Source organism: Loxodonta africana, chromosome 7 (assembly GCF_030014295.1).
Source record: "Loxodonta africana isolate mLoxAfr1 chromosome 7, mLoxAfr1.hap2, whole genome shotgun sequence".
Lineage (NCBI taxonomy): Eukaryota > Metazoa > Chordata > Mammalia > Proboscidea > Elephantidae > Loxodonta > Loxodonta africana.
This window is the reverse complement of record NC_087348.1, coordinates 30,889,343-30,910,455: the sequence shown is the minus strand read 5'-3', so window position 1 is coordinate 30,910,455 and position 21,113 is coordinate 30,889,343. Positions and strand designations below refer to the sequence as shown.

The 21,113-nt window shown below is 37.6% G+C and overlaps 1 protein-coding gene across 1 annotated transcript; it reads right to left on the bottom strand.

The window, feature by feature from the left end:
• Positions 1-7,778: 7,778 nt before the first annotated feature.
• LOC135231916 (olfactory receptor 5AL1-like) lies at positions 7,779-8,737 on the bottom strand. Its single transcript, XM_064289133.1, has one exon. The coding sequence runs from the start codon at positions 8,735-8,737 to the stop codon at positions 7,796-7,798; it is 942 nt and encodes a 313-aa protein (XP_064145203.1). The 3' UTR covers positions 7,779-7,795.
• Positions 8,738-21,113: the final 12,376 nt, after the last annotated feature.

Below are 21,113 nucleotides of genomic sequence, written 5' to 3'. Positions count from 1 at the left end.
TTGTTCATTTATACTCTCCCTTGATGGCTGTCTTTCATTATTCTCTACTCCAACCACACTCTTACTTTAGAGCTCTACCCTAAGCCAACTCATTTCATTTCTGAGCATTCTTGTTGCGAGCTTTCATTCATGATATGAGGACATTTGTCATGTATATACTGATGATGTACAAATCTAAATATCTTGGCCAGATTTTTCTCTAAGCTCCAGGTATATATATTCAACAATTTTCCAGAAAACATTAATTAGATATTTCAAAGACACCTAAATTTAACAAGGTCAAAAGAAAAAACAGAGATTCAAAAATGACCCCACCTACTCAAATGCCTTACAGCATATATTTTCTACCTCAGGGAATGGTGCCATCTCCCAGCCATTTATTTTGGTGAGAAACCAAGAAAAACTTCATGAACCTTCTTTCCCCCACCAAAAAATATTTATTGAACACTTGTAAGTATTTAATCAATTATTTTCCAATGCGTCTGCTTCTAATATCCTGTATATTATGTATTCTTTTCTTTAGACTTCTATCACACCATTTTTGGAGGAAGAGCCTAAATACTGCTCTCATTTATCCTGGGCTCCAGTTTTACAACCCTCTCTGTACATAGGGTCGCTATGAGTTGGAATCAGCTCCATGGCAGTGGGTTTTTTCTGTACGTATGGTAGCCTGAGGTTTCTTCCTACTTGCAGATCTAACCTGTTCTCCAACCCACCTTAGGATAAAGTTCAAAGTCCTTAAAAAAAAAAATAAGGTAGCTAAATCAACCCTTGATAAACAAGTCTTGCTTTGCAGTCTAGTCTCATCTCTTGTGACATCCCTCATGTAATATTCATACCTCGGCCATGTTGCCTCAGTTTCTGAGACATGACCACATATTTTGTACATAGCTTTGTCAGAATACTCCCTTCTTTACCTTCACCCCTGTGGTTGGCAACTTTCTTTCAAGTTCTCCTTCCAATCCCATTTGAAATTTCAGTTCCTAAAAAAAAAAAAAAAAAAATTTTTTTTTTTACAGTATTCTTCGTCTTTTATTATCTCTCAAGTGCTGTTCTGAACAATTCACCCAACCAGTTAATTTGTCTGTAACCTAACCTAAATTTCAAATTCTTGGTAAATCCAGATGGTTCTATATTTTCCCCACTTTTGTCTCCAATACCCAGCAAGACTCAGCAATTAGTAGACACTCCAAATGTACTTGTAGAATAACTGAATAAACACATCCAAAGTTTGTGTTACTCCAAACCCTTTTTTACTGCCTCAATTACCTTCAATATTTTTTTTCCTGCTGCTTTGCTGTTTTTGAGTAACCTACAACAAAACCACAAATAATTCAATCAATCTTGAAGCCAATTCTGGGAATGCCAACAATACTTACCAGTACTTAAGTATTGTCAGTACATGTTGTATGGTTTGTAGTCCCTCTAGAGCCTTTTCCTTGCATTACATCATTCTTTAAAATTTATGAAAAACAACGTAATGACTTCTCACAAGCATAACAAATTACCTTATGGTTAATCTGTTGGGATCCAATTTGCCTCACAGTCAAGGCACAACTACCTGAAAGGCAGATCACCTTGCTGAGCCCAAGTCTAATAAAGCAGAATTACTTAACAAAAATCATTCTAACATTTGGGAAACCAACATGGACACTGTTTAGTTGTACTTTTTTTTTTAATACTTTAATATTATCTTAGTAAATTTATGAATTTCAATAAGTGGTACTGGTATGAATTAGATAAGGGTATATTAACCCACCACTAAGTAATGATTTGGATTGTGCCAAAAATCCAACACTAGGTGAGAAACTGAATCTGTTGCAACTGACAATTTGCATGATTTTCTTTTTTGCCACCGGTGTATTTAGATCTGCTTGAAAGTTCTGGTAGCAGAGAATAATAAGTTAAAAAGAACTTACTATATTTCCTGTGCTTTACTGGAAAACATTTAAAGGTATAAAAATCAAACCTTCTAATGAACTCCATTGGTTCCATCTCACATGTACATATGTGTATAGAATAATAAACAGAAAAAGGAATAGATAGAAAAATCATAATCAATACCTTCCTTGTATACAGATGCAGACACACACACACAAAATCAATAGTATTTAATGTGACTATTTTGTGCAAGAAACATTATTCTTCTGGTTCTTAATAATACCGTTTTGGGTGACACAGTGATTAAGTGCTCAACTGCAAACCTTAAGGTCTACTGTTCAAACCTACCAGCCACTCCATGCAAGAAAGATGTGGCTTTCTTCTTCTATAAAGATTACAGATTGAGAACCCTCAAGGGCAGCTCTGCTCTGTCCTACAAGGGTCACTCTGAGTTGGAACTGATGGCAACAGATTTGATATTTCTTTTTTGGTGTCATGGATTTAACAACCACAACAAAAATATCTTGAAGGGAAATTTTACAGAAGTCACTATATATTTTTGTATTTTCTTTTTTTATTCCTAATTAATCTGTAATGATTACACTAATTGTAGTTTTTCCACAGAAATGTGAGAGAATTTCAAGGAAACTTGGGCCTGAGAATCTGTTCCTTGATTGTTTTGGGAAGATATTTTAAATTTCTTTCCCTCTGTCAAAACCACAAAGTCTATTTCCAGGATTCTGTGAAAATATTATATGACAGGTAGTCCAGATGTTTATATCAACTATCTCTCAAGTGTTGTTTGTTGCACAAGGTTTTATCTGTCGATCCATGCCATGGTTGCATGGGTTAGGGATTCCCTAAAACCAAATGATGGGCTTTGTATTTGGGCCTAATCCACAGATGGATGTTATATTATGTAAGGACTAGTTAGAAAAAAACTGGGGTCTCATCCCATCTCCACTTAGGTAGAATAGTCCCAGTGGGTAGAACATTTAGTTGCCCACTCTATGGGGCAGGTCTTTTCTGTCCTATAGGGTCACTATGAGTCTGAATTGACTAGACACAACAGGTTAAAGAGTAGGTACAGCAGAGGAGGTTTACAACCTTGTGCAGGATTAGGGAATCTGCCTTGTAGATGGAAATCACCTTCCTGTCTCTTTCCCAGAATGTCATGTTCTGATATTACCAATACTTTATCCAACTTTCCAGGGCTATTTCCCACTGTCTATGAATCACAACGAAGCCATCAGCATACAGAATCAATTAATATTTTGTATACGAATTTGTCTTCCCTAACTGCAGTGTCCCAGGGAATAAAATCTTCCAGAGCCTTAATCTGATTGCCATGGAGTCAATTCTGAGTCACAGAGACCCTGTGAAAGAGTAGAACAGCTGACCTTTTGGTTAACTTTTTCTTTTTCTTCTTGTACTTTAGATGAACAAACCAGTTTCTCATTAAACAGTTAGTACTTTTTTTACCCATATTGTTTTATGACATAGGTTAACAACCCCATGACATGTCAACACTCTCCCTTCTCAACCTTGGGTTCCCTATTACCAGCTTTCCTGTTCCCTACTGCCTTCTAGTCCTTGCCCTTGGACTGATGTGCCCCTTTAGTCTCATTTTGTTTTATGGGCCTGTCCGATCTTTGACAGAAGGGTGAAGCTCACGAGTGACATCATTAATGAGCTGAAAGGGTGTCCGGGGGCCATGCTCTCAGGATTTCTCCAGTCTGTGTCAGGCTGGCAAGTCTGGTCTTTCTTAATGAGTTAGAGTTTTTTTTTCTACATTTTTTCCAACTCTGTCTGGGACCCTCTATTGTGATCCATGTCAGAGCATTTGGTGGTGGAAGCTGGGCACCATCTATTTGTCCTGAACTCAGTCTGGTGGAGGCCGTGGTTGATGTGGTCTATTAGTCCTTTGGACTAATCTTTCCCTTGTATCTTTAGCTTTCTTCATTCTTCCTTGCTCCCGAAGGGGTGAGACCAGTGGAGTATCCTAGATGACCACTCACAGACTTTTAAGACCCTAGACTCTACTCACCAAAGTAGAATATAGAACATTTTCTTTATAAACTATGTTATGCCAATTAAGCTAGATGTTCCCCAAGACAATGGTACCCACAGCCTTCAGCCCAGCAATTCATTCCCTCAGGGAGTTTGGATGTGTCTATGGAGCTTTCGTGACCTTGCCTTGTACAAGTTGTGCTGGCTTCCCCAGTATTGTGTGCTGTCTTACTTTTGGTTAACTTTGGATTCGTACTGCTAACCTTTTGGTTAATAGCCATAGCACTTAACCACTATGCCACCAAGGCTCCAATCACTTAAAACACCCATTTTCATTGGTAAGTTAATCTACAGAATATTGCTTCAGAAGAAATACATTTTTCCACAGTAAAAGTTTCACATGACTGCACATAAATTAATGTTGACATGAAGTGGATGGCCAATCACAGTGAAATAAGATAAATTCATTATTTCAAGATATTGTATTATTCATCTCTATTGTTGAAACATCTGATGATCAAAGAGGGCTGATAATTGGTTTTCTTTTTTTGTATTTTCGAATTCAACAACTCAACAGACATTTATGAAATGCCTATTACGTGTAAACACAAAAGGATAAAACAAAGGACAAGAAAAATACCTGTTTTCAAGGAACTAAACATTAGGAAACTGAGCTCAAGTGGACAAGTGTTCCCACTCTTATCAAAGTTGTACCTTTGTATAAGCCATGACTCAAAAAGCTCCTAACTCTGTATCCAGAATTTGACAACAAATCTCACTATTGATCATTAGAATACATTTTTTCAGTAATTCCTTTCAGGGCATTTTTTATCTTCTGATTCCTCCAACTGTAGATTAATGGGTTTAGCATGGGAATCACCACTGCATAGAAGACTAAGGCAAATTTGTCATTATCCAGTGAATGGCTTGACTTGGGCTATAGGTACATAAGCCTTAAGGTTCCATTGCACATAGTAATAGAAAATAGGTGAGAAGCACAGGTAGAGAAGACTTTCTGTCTTCCTTCAGCAGAGTGGATCCTCAGGAAGGCAAAGAGAATGAAGACAAAGGATATGAGAACAATGATAAGAGAGCAAAACACATTGAATCCAGCAACAATTAACAGCTCTTTGATATGTGTATGTGAACAAGCCAGAGCAACCAAGAGAACATCACCACAGTAGAACTGGTTGACCACATTAAAGTCACAGAAAGACATGTGGAATGTACCCACTGCCTGTACAACTCCTATGGTGAATCCATAAATATATGTGCTAGTGAGCATTTGTATCCCTGGTGATGCAGTGGTTAAGAGTTCAGCCGCTAACCTAAAGATCGGCAGTTCTAATCCACCAGCCTCTCCTTGGAAACCCTATGGGGCAGTTCTAGACCTCCATAGGGTCTTCAACAGCTTATTGAGCAATGTCTCATTCGGTCTTTCTTCTGAGGCATCTCTTGATGGATTCGAATCTTCAACCTTACGTTTATCAGCCAAGTAAATTAACCTAACCGTCTGCACCACCCAGGGACTCCCATCATATTTATATGGGCATAGAAAAGATAATGGTGGCAAAAATACTGAAATACTAGCTGTGGTTGATGCAAGAGGTTTAAATTAGAAAATATTTAATTTATTTTAATCAAGATTGTTCCTTATTTTCTAAAATTAAAAAGAAAAATAACTTTTAGGAAGACTCTTCTGAAAGTAAAAGAAAGACACCCCCCTTCCCTGGGCAAGAATAGCAGGGAAACCCAAGGTGCACTTTTTGCCTCCCTGATGACATAATTCAAGGCTGATAAGACAATAATGATTATCTTCCCTCAACACTGTCAGGGGCCATTAGAGTTGCTGTTTTTATTCTTCAAATGCAGCAACATCCGCTGGCATAAATGTCTGCTCTTAATATTCACTTAAGTCACTGAATTCATTCTCAAAGGCATTACAGACCAGCCAGAGCTCCAGGCCCCATTATTTTGCGGTATTTTCAGTCATCTCTCTGGTCACAGTTCTGGAGAACTTTAGATTGATTATCTTAATTAGGACTGACACTTGATTCCACAAACCTATGCACTATTTTCTCAGTCACCTAGCCTTTGTAGACCTTTGCTACTCTTCTGTCATTACCCAGAAGATGATGATGAACTTTGCTGTGGAAGGCAACGCTATTCATTTCCATGCTTGCGCAAGACAACAGGGTTGCTTTCTTACCTTCATGATCACCATCGCATATGACCCCTACATAGTCATCTGAAGTCCCCTGCATTACCCAATACTGATGTCAAAAAGAGTCTGCCTTCAATTAGTTCTAATCTTTAAAAATATCCCAACATCCTACAACTGTCCTCAGAAGTATAGAAAGGTAATTAAAAACTGAGCTTTCTGGTTTGACAAAACTATATTCAATCCTTTGTTCTTCCAGATATTGGCTATGTATAAACTACTTTGACAATTCTCTTGATAAAATGGAGAGTTAACTGAGAAAATAGATTTAAAGCACTGCACTAAACACCCTACAGCAAAACAGTCAATTGATGCTAGCTCTAATTTTATTTAAAAAATTTATAACTGAATAAATGAATAATTTATTAACCTAAACTTTACTAGATGTAACAAGAGTGAAATTTTTTTTTTTTTTTTTGAAGAAAACACTGAGTAACATTGAGAATCAGGTATGAGGGAACTGCCCCTTCCAAAATAAAAAATCAATTCAAAACATGTTCATCAATACACATAAAAAGAAATTTAAAAGCATAACATTGCTTTAAAAGATTGCAAAAAAAATAATTTTTTAGCTTTTATACTTTCATTTTGTAGATTTTAAAATAAAGTATATCATGTTGGTAAGCCGTTTCCAAAACGGCTACTCCATTTTCTAAGACAAAATCAAAGGAACCATTAAGGCAATTATAATATTAATAATTAAATGTAATAGCCAAAATGTATGATTTGCTTCTTTTGTGCTTGGAACTGTGCAATTTATAACCTGATCTAATTTACACAATCGGAGCCCTGGTGGTGCTGTGTTTAAGAGCTTGGCTGCTAACCAAAAGGTCCACAGTTTGAATCCACCAGCTGCTTCTTGAAAACTCTCTGGTGCAGTTCTACTCACAATCATTCTAAGAGAGAGGAACTCTTACTACCTTTTCTGGATGAAGCAGTTGAGATACAGAAATGTGAACTATCTCTCTCATCACATTAATTGGAAAAGCTAAAATTGTTAGCCAAACTGTTTGAATGAATAATCCAAGTTCTAAGTACACACTTGTATAGAATAGGCCTAACCACACATTCATATATAGCAAGCAGTGAATTTTAATGGTCTGAAGTGGCTCTAATAAGCTAAACTGATACAGGATCAGTGCCATTAAATGTTCAGTGTCATGATAACTCTGCTAGTGTTATGATTCCCAGCTAGAAGCAGAGAAAGTGGACTGTTAGGAAAATTATGCAGAGTGTACCAACTCAATATTCCTGCTATTAAATTTTGGCATGTTTTCCAGATTACCTATGCAGCAGTTTTTCAGTGTAAGATACCAGATGTCAATTTTACTAAAACACAAATTTCTCAGTATTACATGGATTTCAGAAAAAATAACTATTTCCCAATACTCTGTTGAGGAAGCACATCATGGACGAAAAGGTTTCTCTCTCCCTCCTTCTTTTTAACTCCCTCTCTCTTTCTCCCTTCTTTTAACAACAAAATAAAATTTACAAAATACATTTCATGGGGAAAATATTGGGAATAAACAGTGGATGAGACTCGCTTTGAGTTGACAGAGCTATTCCTCAAAAAGTGTGCTTGAATACTCGAAGTAAGGTATTTGGATTTGTCATTAACCAACACCATGACACTAGACAAAACATAACTCTAAGTTTACAGATCTCTGTCCTATGATTCTTCATTTATCTGATAACCAAACACAACTTTTCTATAATTCTTCTCAGTGCATTTTTTATTTCTTGGTTTCTCAAGCTGTAGATCAGTGGGTTTAGCATGGGAATAACCACCACATAAAACACTGAAGCAACTTTATCTGTGATCAGAGAATGGCTTGACTTGGGTCGTAGGTACATAAAAATGATGGTCCCATAAAATATTGTGATGGAGGTCAGGTGGGACACACAGGTGGAAAAGGCTTTCTGTCCTCCTTCAGCAGAGTGGATCCTAAGGATGGCTAAGACAATGAAGCCATAGGAAACTAACACAATAAGTAGAGAGAAAAGTGTATTGAACCCAGCAATGATTAACAACATCAGCTCTTTGACTTGGGTGTCAGAACAGGCCAAAGCAACCAAAGGAATATCGTCACAGTAGAAGTGGTTGACCATATTAGAGTCACAAAAAGACAAGCAGAACGTCACCACTGTCTGTACAAGAGCCACAGTAAAAGCATACACATACGTAATAACAACGAGTTGAAAACAGAGTTTTCTAGGCATGAGAATGACATAGAGTAAAGGGTTGCAGACGGCAACATACCGATCATATGCCATGATGGAAAGCAAGGAGAATTCGCAAACTCCAAATGTGATAAAGCAACATACCTGGGTGGCACATGCATAAAACGTTATACTTTTCACTTCACACAAAAAGTTCACTAAGGTGTTTGGGGTGACAGATGAAGTAAAAGAAAAATCAATAAAAGCCAGGTGTTTGAGAAAAAAATACATGGGTGTGTGAAGCTGAGGACTGATTTGGATTAGCACGATCAAACCAAGATTACCCAGGACACTAACAAAGTAGATCACTAGGAAGACACTAAAGAGAATGGCTTGAAGGTCTGGGTTATCTGTGAGTCCCAAGAGGATGAACTCAGTCACAGCTGAATGGTTGCCTTTGGCCATGGAAATATCACAATAAACCCCTCCAGAACAGGGTTAGGAGTAATCTTGAGTCTGTTGACAAAGATCAAGCAGATGTTAGAAGTTGGTTCTGACCCCCCAGGAGAATCTTCATGCTAGTTCTGCATTCAAAATAAAGCATCTGTTCTAGGCAGAAATTCCAAAACATGAAATTATTGTAAATTATAAAAGTAGTATTTTATTTAAAATTTTATATAACTGAAAAAACTATTTTTTATCTGTTTTTAATAGGAGGAGAGTTTTTTGAATACAGATGTCAGAATTTTTTTAAGTTATTGAAATACCTTTCATAAAATTATAATAAAAAATTTCAGTTAAAAGGAAATTAATTTAAAAAATCATCCCAAAATAGTTCATATAAAAGGTCAGATTTAAAATTTTGACTACTGTTGGTCTCTGGATCATAAATTCAGGATACTTTTTTTTTTTTCTCTTCCCTGTAATTCTTAGTTTTTTGTTCAGTTGTGTATTTTTTCTCCTTTTGAATTAAAGGAGAAAAATGGCATAGAAATATGGATAACATCTTTCAATTTGAAAACTGTACAACCAAGTTAGACATGCATTAAATGATTCAGAAAGCTTATTTATGGTGGATCTTCCAATGTCCAAATGCAAAACAAGGAAAGAAAAACATCCAAAGATGAGTTTGTAGAAATGCAAGTTGCCTTCTAGCTAATTAAAATGCAATCACTTTTAATGAACTTTACATGAGCACAAAGTGATTTGCCTTTCTAACTTTTGCCTCAGATTATATTTCAACTGAACTGAACTCATTGCCATTGAGTGCATTCCAACTCATAGTGACCCTATATTTATTTATATCAAGAAAATAGATTGATAATATAGCTATCTTTATCTTGAGATATACAAACTCAGGCAGATAGTTTAGGTTTTATTTATGGCTCTTGACCAGCATGACATGAAAAAGAATAACTCACTAACTAGTCCCAGCCTTGAATCCCTAACCTCAACTCATAGTTTATTCAAATGATTTCCTTTCAGAGAGGAAAGAATTGCCCCTTTGACCAGAAACAAAGCAGCTTTGAAAGGCATCCCGCATCCATGTCAAATGCTTAGAACAGTGCCTATCTCATACTATGTGCTAAATAAAATTTAGCTCTTAAGAGTATTAATATTATTTACATTGAGGTTTACTCTGCAGAAACGTGTGCAATCTCATCATAGTTATGGATGTATGAGTTTGTTTTGCAATATTTTGATACCTGTTCTCCCTTTGCCTTGCTAACTTTTGATCTTGAATCACTGCCCCTCCTGGTTCTTATTCTCTCTAATACTAACATCTCTGTGATGTTTTCAAATATGTGTAGATCTTGCTTTGATGTGACCAAATTCTCCAACATCTTCAATCATTTTATCTTCCCTTGCTTGTGCTACAGTTGCAATCCAAGAGGTTGGCAGTTTAAATCCACCAGGTGCTCCTCAGAAACTCTATGGGGCGGTTCTACTCTGTCCTATAGGTCACTATGAGTCGGATTCAACTCAACAGCAGTGGAGTGGGTTGGGGGTTGCTTAAACTAAAAGTTGGCTCCCCCTTGAAGACCTACTTCTCTCCAGGCCACCTCTCCACAGGCTGTTCAATTTGTAACCATCCACATATTCCTAATTTGGAGATGAGATAAGGCATGATTCATACTCAGAGCTTTGTTTTTTTATTTATTGTTACATCTTGCATTTGAGTAAACTCTCCTGAATTTTGAGGCTAATACCCATCATCATTGTTATCACTTATATACTCCTAGGTCACTCCTTCTTATGTACTGAAGATTTTAACACCAGGATCATTCTGTCTCTTTTCCATAAAGTTGTCATCAGTGCCCACACAGACCACACTTTTAATGCATTGCCTCCTGAATTCTTGAAATCTTGATATCAGTGACCCCAAAACCAATACCCTTGAACTTCCCACTCTCATGGCTCCATCTTGGATCTTGTCTTAGCTGGAAATTGATTAAATGCTAAATATCCAAAATTAAGACATTATCTTAAGATCACAAGCATTTACTCTTCCCTATACACATCTCAGTATGACAATACAACTTTTCATACCAAAGCTCCACTCATGTTGCTATTTCCCACTAGTTATTTGTCTTTTATTTTGTCACCTCCTATATTTAATTCTTCCCCTACATAGCTTAGATTCCATGATTTATTACTACAATTATTCTTATCAACATCCTAAATATCCTTGTCTTATTTTTCTCAAGACACTCCAAAATCTAAGTGTTTTGAATGTTCTCTTCACAATTGTGCCTGAAGTACCAAGAAACCAATCAGACAAAAGGGAACAGTTACAAGCTTATCACACTCAAAAGTAGCTACTTACTTGTGTCCAGAAGATTGGTTTTTTCCTAAATCAACTATCTCTTACTTTGTAAGCAGCTATTATTTTAGACTCTTTGAATTTCTTCATACACTTCTATGCCATGCCCCTTACTCCCAGTAGATGCCAAAATTCCAACATAAGAGAGAAATTTAAAGTAACAACAACAGAACAACAACAAAAAAAAATCAACTCCTTTTGAAAATTTCCACAAACCTACCTGCTTCCCCATTTTTCATTTCATTTTTTTTTTTTTTTAGGGGAGGGAATGTTCTATTGCTAATGTGGTTGTTAGGTGCCATTAAGTCAGGTCCTACTCATAGTGCCCTATTTACAACAGAACAAAGACTGCTTGGTCTTGCACCATCCTCACAATAATTGCTATGTTTGAGCCCATTGTTGCAGCCACTGTGTCAATCTATCTCTGTCATAATTCAAATGCATCAATTCTCCTTCAGTCTTCCTTATTTATTGTCCAACTTTCACATACATATAAGGCAACTGAAAATACCATTGCTTGGGGTCAGAACCACCTCTGTTTCTAATACCAAAACTTATATTTTGATCACATACTCTTTTGCATTCCATATCTTCTCCCTTTGCAAATTTATTCAACCATTCACATTGATCTATAACTAAAGTATATGGTCAAACCTCACCAGCGTTCTTTCATTTCTGTTCCTCTCCCTTTACCTAAGTTACCCCTCTACCTTGCTCTTGCCTTCACTCCTTCATTGCCAAACACCCTAGAAAAGTCACCAACACTTACCCTGTCTTTCACATTCATATCTTGACCTACTGTATTATTGTTATGTTTTTTCTCAGTATTGCTTTGAAATTGCTTTCATCAAGTACACCAACACTCTCTTTATTTCCAAATTCAACGAAGACTTCATATTGACTTCTCTGTAGCATTGGACACCACTGACATTTCCTTTTATCCTTTTGGCTTTCACGTCACCAGAATCTCTGGGTTTTTCCACTCTTTTGTCCACTTTTACTCTCTTTGATGGCTAAGCTTTCTTCGTCCATATTTTAAATGACTCTCTTGCTTTAGAGTTCTACCCTAAGCTGACCCATTTCCTTTTGAGCATTCTTGTTCAGAGCCCTCCTTTAATGATACGAAGACGATTGTCACTTATGTATTGATGATGCACAAATCTAAATATTTAGGCCAGATTTCTCTCTAATGTCCTCTGTATTATGTATTCTTTTCTTTATTTAGACTTCTATCATGTCTTTCCCAGAGGAAAAGCTTAAATATTACTGTGTAACTTTTACACTAGTGTCTAGTTTTAGAACCCTCTGTACATACGGCAGCCTGAAAGTTCTTCCCAACTTTCAAATCTTAGCTTGTTCTGCAACTGACCTTAGGATAAAGTTCATAGTCCTTAAGGTGGCTAAATCAACCCTTGAAAAACAAGCCCCTGCTTTGCAGACTAATCTCATTTCTTGTAACATCCCTCGTGTAATCTCCATGCCTCAGCCATGTGGCTTTAGTTTCTCAGATATAACCACATATTTTGTACTTAGTTTTGCCAGAATGCTCCTTTCTTTACCTTTACTTCTCTGGTTGGCTACTTTCTTTCAACTTCTCCTTCCAATCCCATGTGAAACTTCACTTCTTTCTATAAGCCTTTTATTATCTCTCAAGTGTTCGTCTGAACAATTGATCCACCAGTTAATTTGTCTGTAACCTACTCTAAATTTCAAATTCTTGGTAAGCCAAGATGCTTCTGTGTTTTCCCCAGTTTTATCTCCAATACGTAGTACGACTCAGCAATTAGTAGATACTGCAAATGTACTTATAGAATAATTGAACAAACAAATTCAAATTTTGTGTTACTCCAAACCCTTTTTTACTATCTTAATTACCTTTAATATTTTTTTCCTACTGTTTTGCTGTCTTTGAGTAATCTACAACAAATCCAAAAATAATTCAGTCAAAGTTGAAGCCAATTCCGGGAATGCCAACAATACTTACTGTTACTTAAGCACTGTTAGTACATTTTGTACGGTTTGTTAGTCCCTCTAGGGCCTTTTCATTGTATTACATCATTCTTTAAACTTTATGAAAAACAATGTAATGATGTCTCAAGAGCATAACAAATTACCTTATGATAGATCTGTTGGAATCCAATTTGCCCCACAGTCAAGGAACACCTACTTGAAATGGCAGATCACCTTGCTGAGCCCAAGTCTAATAATGAATAATTAATTAACAAAGATCATTTTAATGCTTTGGAAAACAACATGAAAAATGTTTAATTGTACTTGGTTTACCTTTTTAGACTTTAATATTGGTCTTATTAAATTTATGAATTCAATAAATGGTCATGTTATGCATTAGATCAAAGTATATTAACCCACTCCTAAGTAATGGTTTGGATTGTACCAAAGATCCGACACTGGATGAGAAACTGAACCTGTTGCAATTAACAATTAGCATGAATTTCTTATTGGCCTACTGGTGTATTTAGTTCAATTTCAGAGAATCACTCTTGAAGGTTCTGGTCACAAATGGTAATAACTTCAAAAGAACTCATTTTATTTCCTGCACTGTGCTGGAAAACATTTAATGGTATACAAATCAAACCCACTAATGAACTCCATTCATTCCACTTCAGACATATACGTATATATAGAATAATAAGTAGAAAAATGAATAGAAGATAGAAAAATCATAATCAATACCTTCTTTTTATACAAACTCACACACACACACAATGAATCTTATTTATGGTGACTATTTTGTGCAAGAAATATTATTCTTCTGGTTCTCAATAATAGTATTCTGGGTGGCACTGTGGTTAGGTGCTCGGCTGCTAAACTTAAGATCCACTGCTCAAACCCAGCAGCTGCTACATGGGAGAAAGATGGGGCAGTTTGCTTCTGTAAAAATTATAGCCTTGGAAAACTCTATGGGACAATTCCGCTCTGTCCTACAAGGGTTGTTATAAGTTGGAACTGACGGCAAGAGGTTTGGTTTTTCTTTCTTGGTATCATGGATTTAGCAACCAGAACAAAGATATCTTGAACAGAAATTTTACAGAAGTCACTATATATTTTTTTCCTTTTTTTAAATTTCTAATTAACCTGTAATGATTACACTAATTGTAGTTTTTCCACAGATATGTGAGAGAATTTCAAGAAAGCTTGAAAGACACTTGGGTCTGAGAATCTCTTGATTGTTTTAGGAAGATATTTTAAATTTCTTTCCGTCTATCAAAACTACTAAGTCTATTTCCAGGATTATATGGAAACATTATATGGACAGGCAGTCCAGATGTTTATATCATCTATCTCTCAAGTGTTGTTTGTTGTGCAAAGTTCTTTCTGTCAATCCACTGCATGGGTTAGGGATTCCCTACAACCAACTGATGTGGTTAGTATTTGGGCCTAGTCCACAGATGGATGTTACATTATGTAAGAACTAGTTAGAAATAAACTGGTGTCTCATCCCATATCCACTTAGATGTGATAGTCCCAGTGGGTAAAACATTTAGCTGCCCACTTGAGCTGGAGAACTTATGGCCTAAGGCATGGAGACTTACTGATTCATAGACAGTGGTAAACAGGCCTGGACAGTTGGTTAGGGTACTTGGAGTAACAAGTCTGCAAAACATGGAATTCTGAGGAAGAGAACTTGGCACAAACCATGTTGATATAAATTTTTAACTACTAAAGAATAGGTGTAGCAGGGAGGATTTGCAACCTTGAGCAGGATTAGAGGATCTGCTTTATGGATGGAAATCACCTTCTCTTCTCTTTCACAGAATGTCACGTTCTATTACTCCCAATATTTTATCCATCTCTCCAGGGGTATTTCTCACTATTTATGAATCACTAGGAAGCCACCGGTGTGTAGAATCAATACATATTTTGTATATGGTTCTGCCTTCCCTAACTGCAGTGTCCCAGGGAGTAGAATCTTCCAATGGCTTAATCCCATTGCCGTGGAGTCAATTCTGACTCAAAGAGACCCCTATAAAAACAGTAGAACTGCCTCGTAAGTTTCCTTGGAGCAGCTGACCTTTTGGTTAACTTTGGATTTGTATTGTTGACCTTTAGGTTAATAGCTGTAGCACTTAATCACTGTGCAATCAGGGCCCCAATCACTTAAAAACAGCCATATTCATTGGTAAGGTAATCTACACAATATTGCTTCAGAAGAAATACATTTTACAACGTTAAAAGTTTAACACAACCACACATAAATTGATGTTAAACATGAAGTGGATGGTCATTCACAGTGAAGTAAGAAAATTCATTATTTCAAGATACTGCATTTTTCATCTCTATTGTTGAAACATGTGATGATCAAAGAAGGTTGACAACTTTTTTTTCTATTTTAGTATTCAACAACTAAACAGACATTTATGAAATGCCCATTATCTCTAAACCCAAAAGGATAAACAAAGGACAAGAAAAGTACCTGTTTTCAAGGAACTACACATTAGGAAACTGAGCCCCAGTGGACAAGTGTTCCCACATTGTACAAGCCTTGACTCAAAAATCTCCTAACTCTGTATCTTGCATTTTTTTTTTAATGACAATGAATCTCACTACTGATTATTAGAATACATTTTTTCAATAATTCTATTTAAGGCCTTTTTTTACCTCCTGATTCCTCAAACTGTAGATTAATAGGCTTAAAGTGGGGATCGTCACCTCATAGAACACTGAGGCACATTTGTCTTTATCCAGTGAACAGCTTGACTTGGGCTGTAGGTGCATAAACATTAAGGTCCCATTGTACATAGTAATAGAACATAGATGAGGAGCACATTTGGAAAAGGCTTTTTGTCTTCCTTCGGCTGAGTGGATCCTCAGGATGGCAAAGAGAATAAAGACAAAGGAGATGAGAACAATGATAAGAGAGTAAAACACATTGAATCCAGCAATAATTAACAGCATTAGCTCTTTGACATGAGAATCAGAATAAGCTAAAGCAATCAAGGGAACATCATCACGTGGAACTGGCTGACTACATTAAAGTCACAGAAAGACATATGGAACATAAGCACCACCTGTATAACTCCCACCATAAATCCATAAATATATGTACCAGTGAACATTTGGATTCCTGGTGGTGCAGTGGTAAAGAGCTCCAGTGCTAACCAAAAGGTCAGCAATTCTAATCCACCAGCTGCTGCTTGGAAACCCTACGGGCCAGTTCTAATCTATCTTATAGGGTTGCTAGGGGTTGGAATCAACTCGAAGTCAATGGGTTTTTTTTTTTTTTTTTTTTGGAGTGACCATTTGAATGCAGAGTTTAGCAGGCATGAGAACTACATAGAATAAAGTGTTACAGGTGGCCACATACTGATCATATACCATGACAGTGGTAATAATTCCCAAACTGAAAATGTGGTAAAACAACACACCTGAGTTGCACATTTAAAAAAGGTACTTTTAAATTCACCGAAAAAGTTTACCAGAATGTTTGGGGTAATAGAGGAGGTACCATAAAAATCAACAAAAGCCAGATGACGGGGAAAAAATACATGGGTGTGTGAAGCTGAGGGCTAACTGGAACTAGTACAGTCAAACCAAGATTATGCATGACTAAAAACTAAGGAGATCACTAGGAAGGCACCCAAGTGGATGATCTGACTCTCTGGATTGTCTGTAAGTTCCAAGAAGATGAAGTCAGTCACTGCTGAGTAATTGTCTTTGGCCATGAAATAGATATTTTACAGGAAAACCCACCAGGCCATATGGTCTGAATAATTTTGATTCTATAGAAAATGATCAATTCGGGTAGGAGAATGTGGCCCTGGCTCACCAGGATGTTATGTTAAATTCTGGTGAAGGAAAATCCTATTATGTTTAAACATTACTTCTGCTGTCAGTGTGAAGGGATTTGGTTCAGGCAGAAATTCCAATCCACTGGGGAGTTGTAAAAGAAGATATAGACTGTTTCAGTTAACTTTTACAATCAATAATATAGCAAAATTTATATTGTATTTTCTTCAAAAAATAGTAAAAAAAACATTGAAGCATTAAGAATGTGAATGGTGTTCAAAACATATTAAAATGATTTTTTGCGCTATAAGTTTATCTCAAAATGTTATGGATTGAATACACTAATTTGCAAGTAAATTATGAATTACCGGAATTAAGTGTGGAAAATGTAGTATGACAATTCAAAAGCAAAATACTATTTATCTTTAGGTATAGATTTTAAACATTCAAAAAAAAATTTTTTTTTGCTTACTTCAATTTCTTCCCTTTTTTTTCATTCAATAGACTTATAAGACTAATATTAGGAAAAAAATGATTGTTAATTTTCTGTCTTTAGCTCTTTTACAACATAAACATTAGTAAATAATTTTCCGGATTATAAACAGTTTCAAATGTCGAAGGCACATTATTTTACCCCCTATCTTTAAGCGTCTATATGATATAAAGTGTAAAGCATTTGGACAGTGTTTTAAAAAAGCTAAATTCCACAGAACATTTCCAAAAACCTAAGGAAACACTGGTGGTGTAGTGGTTAAGTGCTACAGCTGCTAACCAAACTGTCGGCAGTTCAAATCCACCAGGTGTTCCTTGGAAACCCTCTGGGGCAGTCTATTCTGTCCTACAGGGTTGCTGTGAGTCAGAATTGACTCAATGGCAGTGGGTGTTTTTCCTTTCTTTAAACTGGGTTCTGAATTTTGAAAGCAGACAGAATTGAAATCACTCCCATTCAGAGCAGAATATAAGTTAACTTGACTTTTCTTTATTATCACATTGTCTCAGGTTACTTCAACATCCACCTTATAGATCCGTAAAAACCCATTGCTGTTGAGTGGATTCGACTCAAAGTGACCCTACAGGACAGAGTAGAACTGCCTCATAGAGTTTCCAAGGAGTGCCTCATGGATTTAAACTGCGGACCTTCTGGTTAGCAGCTGTAGCACTTAACCATTACGTCACCAGGGTTTCCATAGATCTGTAAGACAGGGAAAATATAATAAAATATAATCCGCACTCCCTTAACCTTTGACTGCCATCTACTCAGAACCTTTATCACAGTTACTTTTTCATTTTTTGTCTCCCCTTTACCACTTTTCAATTAAATATCTTGTAACATCTACCTCCACTTTCTCAGTTATACTTAGAACTCAACCTAGTGTAATTTACCTTCCTTTTCCATCATTCCACTGAAATTCCTTCGCCAAGTTCACTATCAACCTTCCTGTTCCCAAGTCCAATGAAGGCTTTTCATTTATCTGTTTGTTTTTTTCCCTTTGGCAGCTCTGTAGCATTAGACTCTGTTGAATATACATTTGGTTTCTACAGCAAAGCGGTAGCTGAGTTTATTTACTATTTCTTTGATTCTCTAACTTAGAAGTACCTTTTCTATTATCTGTGCTTTAGATGATCTGTTTTTTGGTTCTCCCCAAAGCTCTTCTGCCCTTACCATTTTATACTTTCTTGATTTTATTCATTCCAATGTCCTCAATAGGCATCTATATGCTGATTATGTCTGTCTGTCTGTCTAACTCTCTACCTTTCTCTCTATTAAACCAAACCAAACCTGTTTCCCTCAAATCGATTCCAGCTCATAACAACTCCATATGTTACAGAGTAAAACTGCTCCATACATTTTTCTTGACTGTAATCTTTATAGAAGCTGATGCCCAGGACTTTCTTCCATTGTACTCTTGGGTGGATTCGAACCTCCAAAGTTTAGGCTAGTAAATGATTGCTTGTGCCACCAAAACAAATCTGTTGCCATCGTGTCATTTCTGACTCATAGTGACCATATAGGACAGAATAGAACTGCTCCATAGGGTTTTCAGTGAGCAATTGGTGAATTTGAACTGTTGACTTTTTTGGTTAACAGCTGACCTCTTAACCACTGCACCACCAGGACTTAGTAGTAAATATCTACCATAGTTAAGGTTCTCATTGATACCTTTATCTCCCCATATGGTTTCCTCCAATATTGGTTTGACAAGAACCACAATAGGGGGCGGAGCCAAGATGGCGGACTAGGCAGACGTTACCTCGGATCCCTCTTACAACAAAGACACGGAAAAACAAGTGAATCGATCACATACATAACAATCTACGAACCCTGAACAACAAACACGGATTTAGAGACGGAGAACGAACTAATACGGGGAAGCAGCGATAGTTTCCAGAGCCTGGAGCCAGCGTACCAGTCAGGTACGGCACAAGCACAGAGACCTGCTCCACCCCCCTGAACTAACCCCGGGAGGGGGACCAGCCGGTTCCACGGGCGGTGTGGGACGCAGCCGGTAGGAGAAGTCCCCGGGAGGCAGTGACTGATCTTGGAGCAGAAAGAGCAGCATCCGAGCCGGGGAACCGTCCCGCAGGGATTTGGACTGCTCGCAGGTACGCCATAAACACGGAGAGTTGCTCCACCCCCTGAACTAACCCCGGGAAGGGGACCAGCCGGGTCGCGCGGGCGGCGTGGGACGCAGCCGGTAGGAGAAGTCCCCGGGAGGCAGCGACTGGTATTGGAGTGGGGAGAACAGCATTCCAGCCGGGACACTTGGTCGCGGCACAAGCACGGGGAGCTACTCCACCCATCTGAACTAACCCCGGGAGGGGGCCCACCTGGTTCACGGGGGCGGCACGGCCACGTGGCTGAAGGGACGAGAAGTCCCCGGGAGGCAGCGACTGATTTTGGAGTTGAGAGTGCACCGTCCCAGTAGGGGAGCCTTGACGCTGGGCGTGGGGCTGGAAGCGGAGGATCTGACCGTGACTCCAGCGGGCCAGACCCCCTGGGGGCAATCTCCACACAGCCAGCACACATAGGCGACGCGCCCGCGGGAATCTCAGATATAACAGTCATTCCAAGCAAGACAAGCAACTCTGGCTATATTCTGAGGTGCTACTCTCCTATCTCTCTGTTCCCTCCCCCACCCTCCCCAGGCGGCTTCATTAACATCTGAATAGCCTGAGCCAGAGGGAGAACTCTGATAGGGATCTGACTGCAGTTTTTTTTTAGCGGATTTTCTGGAAAAACTAGTTTCCCAGTGATGGCTCGGAGACAACAATCCATATCAAACCACTTAAAGAAGCAGACCGTGACAGCTTCTCCAACCCCCCAAACAAAAGAATCAAAATCTTTCCCAAATGAAGATACAATTTTGGAATTATCAGATACAGAATATAAAAAACTAATTTACAGAATGCTTAATGATATCACAAATGAAATTTGGATATCTGCAGAAAAAGCCAAGGAACACACTGATAAAACTGTTGAAGAACTCAAAAAGATTATTCAAGAACATACTGGAAAAATTAATCAGTTGCAAGAATCCATAGAGAGACAACATGTAGAAATCCAAAAGATTAACAATAAAATAACAGAATTAGACAACACACTAGGAAGTCAGAGGAGCAGACTCGAGCAATTAGAATGCAGACTGGGACATCTGGAGGACCAGGGAATCAACACCAACATAGCTGAAAAAAAATCAGATAAAAGAATTAAAAAAAATGAAGAAACCCTAAGAATTATGTGGGACTCTATCAAGAAGGATAACCTGCGGGTGATTGGAGTCCCAGAACAGGGAGGGGGGACAGAAAACACAGAGAAAATAGTTGAAGAACTTCTGACAGAAAACTTCCCTGACATCATGAAAGACGAAAGGATATCTATCCAAGATGCTCATCGAACCCCATTTAAGATTGATACAAAAAGAAAAACACCAAGACATATTATCATCAAACTCACCAAAACCAAAGATAAACAGAAAATTTTAAAAGCAGCCAGGGAGAAAAGAAAGGTTTCCTTCAAGGGAGAATCAATAAGAATATGTTCTGACTACTCAGCAGAAACCATGCAGGCAAGAAGGGAATGGGACGACATATACAGAACACTGAAGGAGAAAAACTGCCAACCAAGGATCATATATCCAGCAAAACTCTCTCTGAAATATGAAGGCAAAATTAAGATATTTACAGACAAACACAAGTTTAGAGAATTTGCAAAAACCAAACCAAAGCTACAAGAAATACTAAAGGATATTGTTTGGTCAGAGAACCAAT